At 43.8% G+C, this 15,181-nt stretch overlaps 1 protein-coding gene across 4 annotated transcripts in view; it reads left to right on the top strand.

Moving 5' to 3' along the window:
• Window positions 1-1,597: 1,597 nt before the first annotated feature.
• Window positions 1,598-15,181, top strand: part of MKI67 (marker of proliferation Ki-67) — a 38,210-nt gene continuing 24,626 nt past the window's right edge. For 2 of the 4 annotated variants that reach the window (XM_024121603.3, XM_024121602.2), the window contains exons 1-8: window positions 1,598-1,721; window positions 2,117-2,302; window positions 5,304-5,382; window positions 5,473-5,588; window positions 8,460-8,526; window positions 10,429-10,474; window positions 10,923-11,993; window positions 13,296-13,471. In XM_024121603.3, the coding sequence (XP_023977371.1) occupies window positions 2,211-2,302; window positions 5,304-5,382; window positions 5,473-5,588; window positions 8,460-8,526; window positions 10,429-10,474; window positions 10,923-11,993; window positions 13,296-13,471 (1,647 nt within the window). In that variant the 5' untranslated portion in view covers window positions 1,598-1,721; window positions 2,117-2,210. Of the gene's footprint in view, window positions 1,722-2,116; window positions 2,303-5,303; window positions 5,383-5,472; window positions 5,589-8,459; window positions 8,527-9,609; window positions 9,708-10,428; window positions 10,475-10,922; window positions 11,994-13,295; window positions 13,472-15,181 lie in introns of those variants that run through there. The other 2 variants (XM_024121604.2, XM_055081405.1) reach the window with 2 other exon arrangements.

The raw sequence follows: 15,181 nt of genomic DNA, 5'->3' as shown, positions 1-15,181 counted from the left end.
CCACGTCAGCTTTGTCACAGAGGATTGGGAGTCGGGAATCCTACACATATTCACGTTGTTTTTCTAGGTGCTTTTCCCACATTGCTGTAGGCAATCTATCTCTGCGTTGTATCTCGGGAATAGAAAGGCTCCAACTTTTTGGTCTCAGGGTCCCTTTTCGCTGTTAAAAATCACTGAGGACCACTAAGAGTTTTTGTTTATGTAGGTTATTAACTGAATATTTTTTAAAATTTCGTTTATCAATTCATTTTAAAGCAATGATGAACCCATTTCATGTTCCACATAGAAACATCTTTTTTTAAATGAAAAATACCTCTATTATCCAAAACAAATTAGTGGAAAGAGCAGCATTATTTTATATTTTATATAAAATATATATTTTACTAAATCAGGTATCAGCAAATCTCTGTGATGCCTGATTTAGTAAAAGACAGCTGGATTCTCACATCTGCTCTGCACAGGGGAAATGCCACCCTCCACGCACGAGAAATGAGTGAAAAGGGCAAGGACCGTCTGTTATTACAAAGGTGGTTTTGACCTCATGGATCTCCTGCAAGGATCAAAGAGACCCTCGGGTCTCCAGAACAGCAGCTCCCGATCAAGGAAAGCCAAGCTCCAAAGGTGTGGAGTGAGCTGGAGGGCGGACATCCCCAATTCACTTCGTACCACGAGGGCCTGCAGAAGCTCTCCCCTCCCCCTGTCCCATCACGCACGTGGAGGAATCCTGTGGCTAATTATTTTACAATTCATCCATTTTGTAGTGCATCAGGTTTATTAATTAAAGAATTTTTTCTAAGAGGAAAACATTGTAAACCTATATGTATGGCAATAGCAGAGATTAAATAAATTATGGTTTCTAAAGCCGAATACTTTGCCATCATCAAAAAGAAAGAAAGGAGGAAGACGTACTCAATATTAATATCCTCGGAGTTTGTGAAGCAGAGAATACAAAGTACAGAACACTGTGTATATTATGATAGTCTTCGTGCGTTTTTATAAGAGAATAATGAATGTGTAACTGGGAAAAGACACAAGAAATTGCTTACAACACTTGGTTATTTTTAGGGAGACACAGGAATTTTAAAAAATTGTAAACCTTCCAGCAATGAGTAACATATTATGTACCGCTCTTAACTGTACAGTTGTATTTGGTCCTTAGAGAAAAGAAGGCAAGAAGGGTTTCGCGGCGGGGGGACCCTGTTGCATTTCAGTCCCGTCGGTGCAGTGGAAGTTGAAGACCCTCAGGTGGGCGTCTTCCGCGGATACACCGGAGCCAGCCCGGCCGAGCCCTTCCGCCCCGCCCCGCGGAGCCCGTCCCCTCTTGCTCCGCCCCCTCCATTCCCATTGGTCTGCCTCCTCTTCCTTGCGCCCAATCGCAGCGCTTAGCGCCAAATTTGAATCGCTGTTATCGTTTGAATCTGGAGGGCGCGGCGGCGTCTTTCCGCGCCAGAGCCGCTAACGCCGGGCACCTGCGGGACGGCTCTGGGCAGGGCCAGCGGGCCACCGGCGAGGGCGAGGGCGAGGGCGAGGGCGGGGGGAGCGGGGACTGGGCGGGGGGAGCGGGGACTGGGGCCACGGCGAAGGTGGGGGGCGGGCCGGAGGACTGAGGCCCGGTCCCTGCAGCGGAGGTGGACGCGTCGCCGGCCCCTCCCGGTGCGGACTCGGGTTGCTCGCCGACGAGCGGCGGAACCACTGGTGTCGCCCCGGGAGACTCGTCCTAGGTGAGCCGCGGCCGGGGAGCTTCGGGGGCGGGGGCGGCCGGCCGGGCCGGAGGCCGCGTGGACCCCTCGGGGCTATGAGGAGACCAGCGCCGGAGCGCGGCCTTGGCCCGGCTCGTCCTGGGCTCTGGCGTGGGGTCTCGGTGGGAACTCCCGGGAGCCAAGAGCCTGGCGGGCGGCGTCCTGCACGCAGGTCTCTGGGGGGCGCTGGGTGGTGGAGGCAGCCCCGGGCCTGGCTGGGGCTTCCACCGGGGTCAGGTAAGGCGTGGGTCGGGGCGGCAGGGGCAGCGGTGAATAGTACACGCGACCCCAGTTGGTCACTTACAAGTAACTTCTTAGCTCTTTGCTTTAGAATAACCCTCACTCCCTGTGTGTTTTATTTTTGTTATTTTGTTCAGTGGCATGTAAAAGTGCAGTCAAAGGATTGCGTGTAAGTCTGCTTCAGCAAACCTTTTGATGCCTGACCTTATAGTCAAAATTCCTGTTTAGAAAATGGGTCCTACAAGACGCCTTGTTACCATCAGAAGGAGCGGGGTCGACGGCCCCCACTTTCCACTGAGCCTTCATACCTGCTTGTTTGGAAGGTGAGCCCTGCCCACCCGCGGACAATTTAGACAATTTAGCTTAAAAAAAACCCCTCAATATTACTAACCAGAGATTAACAGACGAGATACACAGCTCTAGGAGTAGTCAGCCCTCGAGTTTGCTCAGGACTTCCTATGTATTGTCAATGCTACTGGTTGTTTATTATGAAATAGAATTCGAAGACAATGTTTACATAGTTGTGTTTTTTCAGTCAAACAAAAATTTTTAAATTGATTTGATAAAAATATAACTGGAGAAAAATGTAAAGGATTCTCAAATCCTGCTTCACTTCAGACTGTCTTTAGAAAGTCACTGTGTTCATCTGAAATCTCTCCAAACTGGGCATTCCTTGGCTGCTGGGGGATATTATTGAACAAGTGAAGCAAGAAATCTGTGTATGGCTTGTTGGTCTTTTTGGAAAAATGGAAATGGGAAGGAAAGTCCTTCTGGTTGTGTTTTGAGAACTTCTCTTTTGTTGCCTTGGTGTTGGTGGTGGCAGTAACTCTGGTCCCTGTGTAACAGGCACCATTAATCACACCCTCTCTCCTTTTCTAACATGTGATGGATAAGCTACCCACCCTGTGGAACCCTGTGTGGTGGAACCCTGACCCCCTTCTACCCACACCCCATCCTCCTACCAGCCCCACTCCTGCCATGTTCCACCACACTTCAAGCTCTTTCTCACCTTGGTGCTTTTAGCCAGTTCGAACTTTCATCTCTGGAATTTCTCTACCCTCCTACGTGACTGATTGCTTTCCAACTTTCAGAGACAGGATCCATGTTACCTGAGAAGAAACCTTTACTGAGCCCTGCTCTTGTCTTTCCTAACCCCACACATGGTGATGAGGCTGTGGTTTGTCTGTCTCACTACTAAGCTCCCCAAGGACAGGGACTGTCTAGTTAATAATTATGTACTCGGTGTCAGGTATGGGGCCTGGCATATGAGAGCTGATCACTATTTAGCACGCTGGCAATTGTCCAGTCATAACATCAGCTGGAAAATTGAGTTTGGAATCAGTATGCAACAGTGGTTATCAACTGAGAGCCGTATTGCCCCCCAGGAGCTATTTGGCAAAGTCTGGAGACATTTTTTTCATGTCACAATGTGGGAGGCACACACCACTGGCGTCAGGGAACAGAGGTCAGGGTTGCTGTCAAACACCCTACAATGCACAGGACAGCTCCCACTAGAGAACTAGCTGGCCTCAGATGTCAACAGCACCAAGGTTAAGAACCATTGATCTATAGTGATTCCTGATGGCAGTCTCCTGCCAAACAGATTCTCAGTTCTAATGAGATAGTCTTTTTCTCTCTCTTGCTGGGATGCTCTGATACCTAAAAATCATATTCTCTTCTTTGGCTTAAAGTAGCTGTTCACTTTCCATAGCTTCCACTCTCTTCAAAAGGGAAAAACAAAAAACATTTTGGTACCAAATAGCAGTAATTCTATTATTATACTGTAGTGATTAAGTGTATTTTTTTTTTTTTTTTTTTTTTGCGGTACCCGGGCCTCTCACTGTTGTGGCCTCTCCCGTTGCGGAGTACAGGCTCCGGACGCGCAGGCTCAGCGGCCGTGGCTCACGGGCCCAGCCGCTCCAAGGCACATGGGATCTTCCCGGACCGGGGCACGAACCCGTGTCCCCTGCATCGGCAGGCGGACCCTCAACCACTGCGCCACCAGGGAAGCCTGATTAAGTGTATTTTTATGCAAGATTTTATAATCCAAAAACCCACTCGTAAGTGTTTGGTCATGATACAGGTAGGAAGGGATATTCTTAGACTCCAGAGGTTCGTATTGAGTACAGAGAGGAGGCATACAGTCTGTTCAAACGTGTAAAACCACAGGATGGTAACAGGAACACCAGAGACCCAAAGAGCCTTGTTAAGGGCGTCTTTGATTAGTTTCTGTGTGGGTTTGGGAATTCTCCCTTCAGCTGCTTCCCGCTGATGTTAGTTTTCTGTAAAAAGACAGGTTGCATCTAGATAATTTGTTGTTGCTTGTAGATTAATGTCTGTAATGATAGGAGGCTTGTGACTCTGTCAGTTAATAGTGTAGTTTATTTATCTATTTATTTATTTTTGGCTGCGTTGGGTCTTCGTTGCTGCGCACAGGCTTCCTCTAGTTGTGGCAAGCAGGGGCTACTCTTCGTTGCGGTGCGCGGGCTTCTCATTGCGGTGGCTTCTCTTGTTGCAGAGCACGGGCTCTAGGTACACGGGCTTCAGTAGTTGTGGCTCGCGGGCTCTAGAGCGCAGGCTCAGTAGTTGTGGCACACGGGCTTAGTTGCTCTGCGGCATGTGGGATCTTCCCGGACCAGGGCTCAAACCCATGTCCCCTGCATTGGCAGGCGGATTCTTAACCACTGCACCACCAGGGAAGTCCCAACAATATAGTTTTAAAACAATAAAAAGCTCACAAGTTATGAGCACTTACTGTGTGCCAAGCAAATGACAGACATGAGTAACATTTAATTTTCTGAAGAACACCATGATATGTTTGCCAATGGAGTCCTCTTTGTATATGAAGAAACTTGAGACACGGAGAGGTCCTAGCATGAAATAACAGCACTTTTGGTGATGATTAAACCTTTAAACATACATAGCATTACCAATAAACATACATAAAGCTTTTTTATAGGAAAAAAAAGCACAGAGTACAAACAATAAATATTCTCCAAACTGATGTAAAGTACTCCTTTAGTTGGATCTTATAAGCATAGATATTTTAGTGAAAGGCAATTCAATTTTGTATTCGAATATTTTCCATTATAATTATTTTTAAGTACTCTAAGTTTTAATGATTTAAAATAGTTGCAGATACAATACTTATAAAAATTGTGGGCAAAATGCAAAGATCATTTACATTGCCCAGTTTGTCTTTCCTTTATGAAGTCTTTACATTTACAGATCAAACATAGAGTCAGATGCTGTTTTATTTTGAATCACTGATGTAAGTTTCTTAAATTGCAGCAACCTAAAAAATCTTTATTCTTTTGAATTAAGGGGTATTGAGTGTGACATTCGTATTCAGCTTCCCGTAGTGTCCAAACAACACTGCAAAATTGAAATCAATGAGCAGGAGGTGAGTGGGTTTTGGAAGTCTGTTTTTTAAAACTTTTCACTTTTTATCCATTTGTTAGTTTACATGTTTTCCTCTCTTTTCTACTTGTAGGCAATATTGTTTAATTTCAGTTCCACAAATCCAACACAAGTAAATGGATCTACTTTTGATAAACCTGTACAGCTAAAACATGGAGATGTGATAACTGTTGTTGATCGGTCTTTCAGGTAGGTAAGAAATGGGCTACAAATAAATAGACCTTCTGATTCACCAAAAACTAGCCTCACAGTTCATCAGTGATCCTTCTCTAATGCGGGTGAATGTCAACATGTTTGAGGGTGCCATTCCTGACACAGTCTTTATCTAAATTAATATGGATCTAGAAGGAATGGCAGGTGACGTTTATTGTGTGCTCCAGCTCAAAGATTTGAGAGCATGTAACTATGCCAAGGTGGCCAGGTCCTAAAGAAGTTTCCTTTGGTTGCAAGTGTTGTGAAACTGCATTCATTTTACTTTTTTTATTTTAAAGTAAAATACACTCATAAAGTTACAAAACGAGATGTATGACCCAACTTACCATGAAGTGACCAGTCTTGTGATCATCACCCATCATGGACCGAACTGTGCTCTCCCTAAATTCCCAAGCTGAAGTCCTGACCCCCCCAGCTCCCCGGAGTGTGTCTGTCTTTGGAAATAGGACCTTGAAAGAGAGGATAAAGTTAAAGTGAGGCCGTTAGGCTGGGTCCTAATTCAATCCGAGTGGTGTCCTTATAAGAAGAGGAGATTAGGACACAGAAGCCAGGGGAGCAGGTTTTCAGAGGGATGACCACGCGAAGAGGCAGCAGAGGGCGGCCGGAGCCGAGGAGAGCGGCCCCAAGGGAGCCACCCTGCTGACACCTCGATCTTGGACTTCCAGCCTCTGGAGCTGCGAGAAAATAAATTTCTCTTGTTTAAGCCACCCAGGGTGTGGCATTCTGTTATAGAACTAACACACCACCCAAGTCATAAACAGAGCATTTCCGGAAGTTTCTTTCATGCATCTTCTAATCATTACTTCTTCCCTGCACCAAGTAAACCACTAATGTGGCTTTTCTGATAGCATGAAAGTCTTTAGAGTTCTACTACCTAAGCATGCATCTCTAACTGCTATGGTTTTGTCTGCCTTTATTAAACTCCATAAATTAGTAACTGAGCTCTGCTTTTACGGTTGTGGGATTCATAGCATGGATGGGATGGATGGATTCATCCCAGTTTGTTCCTTCTCACTGCTTAAGGATTTCACTGAAATAATATCCACAGTTACATACACATTTATACACAATGTATTCATTCTGGATGGACATTTGAGTAATTTCCAGATTCTGAAATGAGTCAGAGCTTGCTTTTTATGATCAGATATGGTTAAATTTTTACTAATCTGTCCTGGGTGTTTGGAAAAAATGTGTGTTCCACAGCTGCTGGGTGGAGTGCTCTATCTGTGTAGGTCCATCAGATTCAAATTCCTGACTCTAGAATCCTAGTAAATTTTTCCCCTGATTCTTAGTTACCTGGACAGGTAAGCTGAAATCACGCATTGAAGATTTTTTTTTTTTCTTTTTGTTTTTTAACTTTGTCAGTTTTTGCTTCCGACATTTTGAGGCCATACTATGGGTTTAAATTAAGAATTGTCTCCTCTTGGCAGATGAAGCTCTATCATGTATCATTCTGAAATGTCCTGTACCTTTAGTAATGCTTTTGATGAGGGATTTCACACTATAGTTTGGTTTTTTTTTTAATCACATTGCTTTCAACTTTCATAATCCTTAAGGTTTAGATGATCTTTTGGAACCGGCTGTTAGGTGCACTTTTGTCTACAACTGGTTGATCTTGATGGATTGACCCTTTTATCATTATAAAATGTGCAGTGTCTCTGTGAATAATTTTTATCTTACAGTCTATTTTGTCTGGTATTGGTACAGCCTCTCCACCTCTCTTCTGGTTACTATTTGCATGGTATACCTTTTCCCATCATTATCCTTTCATCCTATTTGTGTCTTTGACTCTAAATTGTGTCTCTTGTAGGCAGATATAGTTGGATCATTTTTGCCATCCATTCTGCCAAATGGAGCTCCATCTTCATAACTGCCTTCATTTGTATTAAATAGATATTTTCTAATTTGAATATCCTGGTCGTTTCTTTTTCTGTGCTTTTTGTGAATTTGCCTTCATTTTTAAAGGGTATTTTTTATTAGATAGAGAAATAAATATTATTTCTAGGTAGGAAATATTTGATGAGGAATGGAGAACAGAAGTATGTCCCCCAAATGAGATGCTGCTCAAATTAAGATTAGTTGAGATGACAAAATACCTCCAACAAGACTAGGACATGGGTCACAGGAAGAAGGGCTTGATTCAGAACTCTGGTACCATGAGAAACAATTCCAGACGCTTGGCTGCTTTAGAGCTTACTTAGGTGGCATCTAAATTCAAATCAGGCTGTCTCACCGAGGTACCCGCGTTCAGTATGTGTTATAAAAGTTTCTGTGAATGGATACCTGAGGTCTGTCAGAACAACCATGTCTCTTGCTAAATATCTTTGCGTCTTCCTAAAATGTGCCTGTCTTTGTCCAGATACAGATGGAGTAAGTGGGAAGCTGAAAAGATCATAGTGATCTTAAAGTATAGCTCTGTGGTTACCCTGCAGTGAATGACATCACAGAGTGATAAAGGTGTCAGTTGCCACCCAGCTTCTTGGTTGACCTTCCAAGCCATCAGATGATTTCCACGAACAAAAACTGGCAGACACCAGGTTTTGCTCTCTTGTGCAGTTGGTTCCAACACAGGAGGTGCTCAGGGAAGTTGTTGAATCTTACAGACTAGTCAGGGTTCAGAAATTTAATCTGGTCCCAACCTCTGACCGTGGTGTTCCAAAAGAAACCAATTTACCTAAGTTTTTACCGTAAAAACACTTTCTTAATTTCTTTCCATGAATAAGGTAATATCTTGAACAAAACCTGATCTTTTTTCCTTGCTCCTTGGACATTAGTCAGATGCGGAAGTTTTACCATTGGTTACAAATCTTTAATCTGAATATGTGCCTGTCATTCTGTGCACTTCAGGTATGAAAATGAAAGTCATCAGAATGGAAGCAGGTCACCTGAATTTCCAGGACAAAGATGGGAACAGGTGATGGGGGGATATTATGGAACTTTGGGCTCTGATTCTTTTGCATGATGATATGAAATCATTTATATGCACTTGACACTGATTTCTCACAAGGGAGAACGACTTACCAGTTATAGTAGGAAAATGTCGCTAAGATAGTAAAACAAGTTGAACGTAGATATATTAAGATAATCTAAACTATCCTTCCTCTTTTATTCAAAATGAGAGTACTAGGTGTTACACTTTGGGCCCAAAGTCTCCTAGAGTATCTCACAATATGGTTTTGCAAACCTTTGGTTAGGGCAACCCTGACGCAGAGCTCAGATTCCAGAACCACATGATCTGGCGGCTCATTTTTTGTCCCATTGTACTCATCGGTCTTTATTCATCCAAAATAATTACATCAGAGTTGTAGGTACCAATGATGCTTCCCAGTTTTGGCAGACAGATGACCCACGACACTGGAGGAGAGTTACTGCCCTGTGTCTATCAGTGGAGAAAACATATTCCAAATGGCCCACCTTATTAAAATGTAGTCTGGGCCCATCCTGGGAGATTTAGTAGGACTTAGAAGGTTCTGGGTTAATCCTGAGACTTCTTATCCTTCTTACTTTTTATGAAGCTACTCAATCTATTCTCTTCTGACCAGGTTGGAATTCCCTGGCTTAAGAGTCTTAGCACAGATACTCCTGAAATCAGCAGTGGGCTCTGCATTTGAAGTTCCCTGCTCCTGCCATGTGCCCTTGCTTCCCCAGAGGACTAACTTTAATGTCAACCCCGCTCAATAGCTTTGGGGGAAAGCTAGCTTTTGAGGTATCCCACCCACCAACAAACGCTGCTTCTAACTTGTTAGTAGGTATAAGGAAACCAACCAAAAAGCTGGACTATGGGTTAGATAAGAGGTCCCAGTGGTCTATGACCTGTTCATTATCTGGATTGTGATCATGTAAATATTGAAGTTGAATACTTAGAACATGTTATTTGACAGTGATTTTTATGGCTATTGGATATTATAGTACAAAAAATATGGGCTTGTATTTTGCAAACATTTTTAAATTTTAATTCATTTTTATTGTTCAGTCATATGATTCCTTTTGTCAACTTCAGATTGGAAGTTAGAAACCGAGCCCTCACATGGGAAGTTTGAGAAGCAGCGTATTCAATACCAAGATATCGGAAATTCATTAAAGAAAGAAGTTAAAGTATTTGCCTTTGGATATATTTTGTGATTTTCCCCCCTAATAATTCAGAGGATATTATTTTTCCTCCTTTGAAATAATATTGGACTTTTATATCTTACATCTGTGTTATTCTGCAGTTGTTCCTCACCCTCTAAAAAGCTGCCTGGGAAGGACTGTGAAGGTGGCCCAGCAGGAGGGCTGCACCCCAGCCCCGTGCTCTGAGGGCACAGGGCCTCTGGGTGCATTGTTTTCGCTTTTGCCTTAACTTCTGGGCTTTCAGATAATCCCTTAGTATCTGCCAGCAATGAGCACACATGCTAAGTGGAGCCCCACTTCACCCACGGGTCCTGTAGCCAACTTTTGATAAAACAGTGTAAAGTCAATAATTCTGTGCCCTTGGTAGGTCCCCAGAGACTGAGTGTGGATGATGTTTACTTTTAGCTTTGATTCTTCTTTCATAGAAGTTCAAGAAAGTTATAAAAAGTCACTGAGGTTCAATTTAAGCAATTTTAATCTTCAAGTTTGTTTCTTATTCTATTACTATATTTTTAAAAAATCAACTGAGAAATGCTTGTGTTATGAGTATCAGCCCAATGTCTTGGGCTCGTTTCTCAAAGTCTCTGAAAGTTTCCTAAGAACAGTTGGGTAGAGAAGGTCATCAACAGGAAGAACATTTTAGTAAATACGACTGTCGATATTTGAAAAGTCATCTAAATTGCTGTTCTTATCTGCCAATTCACAGGAGCCTTCGCGTCGGGTCTCAAGATCTAGCTTCCCTTCCAACCCTGGTTAGTAGATTTTGGTTTTGTCTGGGATCCTGTAAGATCTGTTCTCTATGTAGCTTTGTGGCAAGGAAGGGACAGACATAGGCAGACACCCGAGTTAACTTTTCTCACAAGAGATGTATGGGTGCCATATACTTGTTGGAGGGTCCATGTAGAGATGAATTGTCATGCTCAGTTGTCCCCCTAATTCTGAGCAGATTGATAGCATTGGATGTCTCCTGTTGGTTATAGGAGGTATAGGAGGCTAAAGTGATTTATTTATTTTCATCATGGAACTAGTACCAGAATACCATTATAATACATTTTGGACATTAAGAAATTTGTAGGCTAAGTGAAAAGCTAGGTTTTTAAGACAATTTGAAATAATTTTAAAATGTGAATATTGCCCATGTTAATTAATCATTGAGAAAATCTCGAATTTCTGCTTCTTATTTCATAACTCATTGTCAAGATGGAAGAGTTCAAGATTCCAGTGCCCGTTCAAAATTCACAGAAGAAGCTGCTTCAGGAAGGCCTGTGGTGCATGGGAAGGATGTCACAGGAGAGGGTATTGTCTCAGGTGGCTCAGAAGATCCTGTTGCTGGGAAAGCACCTAACAGCATTCATTCCTCAGAACTTCCTGGAGATAACGGCAGAAATGCAACAACTCCCACTGCTGGGGATTCTCTAGAAGATTCCAGTGTAACATTCGGGAGCAGTAATGCAGAATTGAAGGCTTCTTCCTCTATAAAGTGTCTTAAGGGGAGTGACCAAAATGAGTCTCCCTTTAGGAGGCTTTATGAGTCAATGAAGGTGGAGTTAGATGTGAAATCAGGAAAAGTCAGTGTTCTACAGAATCGCAGAAAATCAGGATCACAGAGTCATTGCACAACAGAAAAAGAAAGCACTGGTGGTTTACAGCGTGAGACTCTGGTCTCACTTAAATCCAGACCAAAATCGGGCCAAAGCCCCCAAATTAAGGCAGACGCTGCTTCAGGAGAACGAGGAAGTAGCCAGACTGAGGGAAAGAGGCGTGATGAGCCATTTCAGACCCCCAAGGAGACCAGGAGTCCCAGCATCCTCTGCACAGAGATAGAGACGCTGAAAACCACGACCCCCGTACGATATTCACAACAAAGTCCCTCACGGAGTCCGTGGAGTGAAGACCTGAGTGTTGTCAATGGTGGTGCATCCCTGAAGCTAGATCAAAGTGAAGGCTCCAGGGCAGAGAATAAAACGTTTCCTCCTCGGAAGTTCTTACCTAGAATTCAAACGCCCATTAAAGTTGAGAGTTTTGGAAATACACCAGAAAAACTTTGCCCCAGAAAGAGGAAGAGGATTCCTACAAATGTTGACGATCTGACAACAGAAACAGAGATTCTGCCTCAGACAATTTCAGCTCCGTTGGTCCCTCAAGTTGAAAGGAAGATTCAAAGCGATTTTCTCAACAAGCCTGAGAAGCTGGGTGTGGCAGCTGATCCGGTGTGCCCTGGGTCACCCAGTCTTAGCTCGGCTGATGGCAGCAGCTTCGGCGATTCCACGAGTAAGTTTATTTAACTGTAAATTTATTTCCCCCCCAAATTTACATCTACCTTATGTCTAGGTATGAATTAGTGGGACCTTCCTTCATTCACGAATGATTAGCTCTGTGAGGCACATAAAGGCACATATTCATCATCTACTCATAGATTTGCCTGAAGACTCAGATAAGCAACCAACCAGAAGAAGTGCTGGTTATTAGGGAAGAATTAGCAGGGGGTCTAAGGAGAAAAGGTGGTCCAAAAACATTTGATTCTTCTGTCTACCACAAAACAAAGGAGAATAAGCATAAGCATAATTGCTTTTCACAGGAGTTTAATTCTGAACTATAAGCTCTTTTATCCTATGAGTTTGATCCTCTAGAATAAGTCAGTGGAAATCCCTTGGAAATCTTTTCATGTGGGGTGGCTTAGAACACACCTGCCCCATCCCCATGGGTTTACGTGCCAGGTGTTCTTTTACGTGCCTTTCAGACACTCATTTCCCATCCTCTATCCTGGCAGCAGGAGGGCCCACGGGACAGGAGTTCTGTTATCTTCCTTTTGCCAATGGGGAAACCAGTAACCTAATGGCACCCCGTGGGTGGCAGAGATGTGACCTGTGGAGGAGGCGTGGTAGCTCCAGGGCCTCCCACGCTCCTCGGGGGCCCCCAGGTGTTCTGATGCTGTGCCCTGCTGTCAGCTCTGCTTCTGCAGGGAGCCCCCAGGGCAGGGGTGTGCGGCTCTGAAAGCAGACCCACTCACATCAGTCACGGAGTCCCCACAAGTCTTACAAACGGGGCACCTCACTTAGGCAAGGGATTATGTTGACAAGTGGCTCACAAAGATGGATAGTGGGGCTTGGGATGCATGAATTGCCCATCTGTCAATAAATATCACCAGGAGAAGTTTCCAGCTCGAATTCTACACACTGGGTAGGTCTGAGTGGGACCCGAGTGTGAGTCTCTTGGAAAAGATTTCTCAGGCCACTGCTGAAGCCTCATCCCCATCGTCCCCCTGCTCCAAAGTGGGAGCCACTGCTCCAGGCCACTCCCTTTATTAAGCTCTGTCCGCACAGGACTTGTCAATGTTTAAAGAAAGTCCATGTCCTGTCAGCTTGGGACTGGGCATTTAGTGGTTTGTCCTGGATCTTTCCTGAGCTCTCGAAGCAGCGTCACCCTCGTCAACATCACAAGAGAGTAAAGGTGTGTGAGGTGCCAGGTTTCAGTGAATTTACAGTAAGTTTGTCTTTAATGGTAAATGGAAACAAGTCACACCTATGGTACGGTTCTCCTTTGCCCTCTCTACGTCTGTACCCATTCTTCTAGATAAGATGGATGGGGTGTCCCTGAAGAGGAGGCGGGTCTCCTTTGGTGGTCGCCTGAGACCTGAATTATTCGATGAAAACTTACCTCCTAACACACCTCTCAAAAGAGGAGAGACGCCAAAGCAAAGACGGTCTCTGGTCACCCACACGCCAACCGTCCTGAAGAAAATCATCAAGGTGAGTTTACCCACTGGTCCCCCCTTCGGGTCTGATGATAGCGCACATCCTTGGTCCATATTCTTTCCAACCCATCACACTAGTCGAATGACAATGAACACCTTTTACTTTCTAATAACAAAGTAAAAATATGAAAGTCTCTATGAGAGCTCATTCATGTGGGTGTTGGGAAATGAACACCTGGGTTCCTAACCACGGCCCGAGGGTGACTGAGCACAGGTGGGTCCTCAGGACTTTCCCTCTCTGCAGAGGCCTCCTGCTGACCACACTTGCAGGACCAGGTGGTCATGCTAGGATTATAGTAAATACATTTGGAAAGAATCTGGAGGCATCATGACACAGAACCGTAAGGTTTTGGTGTTTTTCCCTTTTAGAATTACAAGGTGAAAAGAAAAATCTTGGATGGCAGCACACCCATGATTTTCATCAACAGCTCTTTACAATTTTTCATCACCTACCCTAGGCTGTGATCTTAGATCTCTAGACAGGTGTTGAGCCACAGCTCTCCTTCATCAGAGGGCCTGGGAAGTCTTTAATTTCCTTTCACACTAACAGGCGTGTGAGGTATGTCTCCTTTCCTTCCCTTTTGTATGGGCTCCCGAAAGTGAGTGGCTGTCTTTCCATGCAGATCAAAGGTGGCTAAATTCCCACGGATGGAGTTTCCTTGGACTTAGATAAGAGCCTCACTCATGAGGAAGTTCCTTTCATCTTTCCACCTGAAATATCCCAATTAAGATTTGTTTGGTGCTTTCTCCCTCCCCCCCATTTTTTTTTTTTTTTAAGTGAGAGAGGTAGACTCCCATCTCTACCATATACTTGACAGACACTGGTTGAAACGTTTGGTGCTTCCAGATTTAAACAGTTTGGGATTGACACATACACACGGCTATTTTTAAAATAGATAACCAACAAGGACCTGCTGTATAGCACAGGGAACTCTGCTCAATATTCTGTAATAACCTAAATGGGAAAAGAATTTGGAAAAGAATAGATACATGTATATGTATAACTGAATCACTTTGCTGTACACCTGACACTAACACAACATTGTTAATCACCTATACTCCAATATAAAATAAATAGAAAGCCTGGTGGTGCTGAATTCTCTTAGCTTTTGCTTGTCTTTAAAGCTTTTGATTTCTCTGTCGAATCCGGATGAGATCCTTGCCAAGTAGAGTAATCTTGGTTGTAGTTTCTTCCCTTGCATCACTTTAAATATATCATGCCACTCCTTTCTAGCCTGTAGAGTTTCTGCTGAGAAATCAGCTGTTAACCTTAAGGGAGTTCCCTTGTATGTTATTTGTCGTTTTTCCCTTGTTGCTTTCAGTAATTTTTCTTTGTCTTTAATTTTTGCCAGTTTGATTACTATGTGTCTCTGCATGTTTCTCCTTGGGTTTACCCTGTATGGGACTCTCTGTGCTTCCTGGTCTTGGGTGGCTATTTCCTTTCCCATGTTAGGTTAGGGAAGTTTTCGACTATAATCTCTTCAAATATTTTCTCTGGTCTTTTCTCTCTCTCTTCTCCTTCTGGGACCCCTATAGTGCGAATGTTGTTGTGTTTAATGTTGTCCCAAAGGTCTCTTAGGCTGTCTTCATTTGTTTTCATTCTTTTTTCTTTATTCTGTTCCGTGGCAGTGAATTCCACCATTCTGTCTTCCAGGTCACTTATCCGTTCTTCTGCCTCAGTTATTCTGCTATTGATTCCTTCTAG

Source organism: Physeter macrocephalus, chromosome 20 (assembly GCF_002837175.3).
Source record: "Physeter macrocephalus isolate SW-GA chromosome 20, ASM283717v5, whole genome shotgun sequence".
NCBI classification, from domain to species: domain Eukaryota; kingdom Metazoa; phylum Chordata; class Mammalia; order Artiodactyla; family Physeteridae; genus Physeter; species Physeter macrocephalus.
The sequence above is the reverse complement of the archived record's forward strand: the minus strand, read 5'-3'. Positions and strand labels throughout refer to the sequence as shown.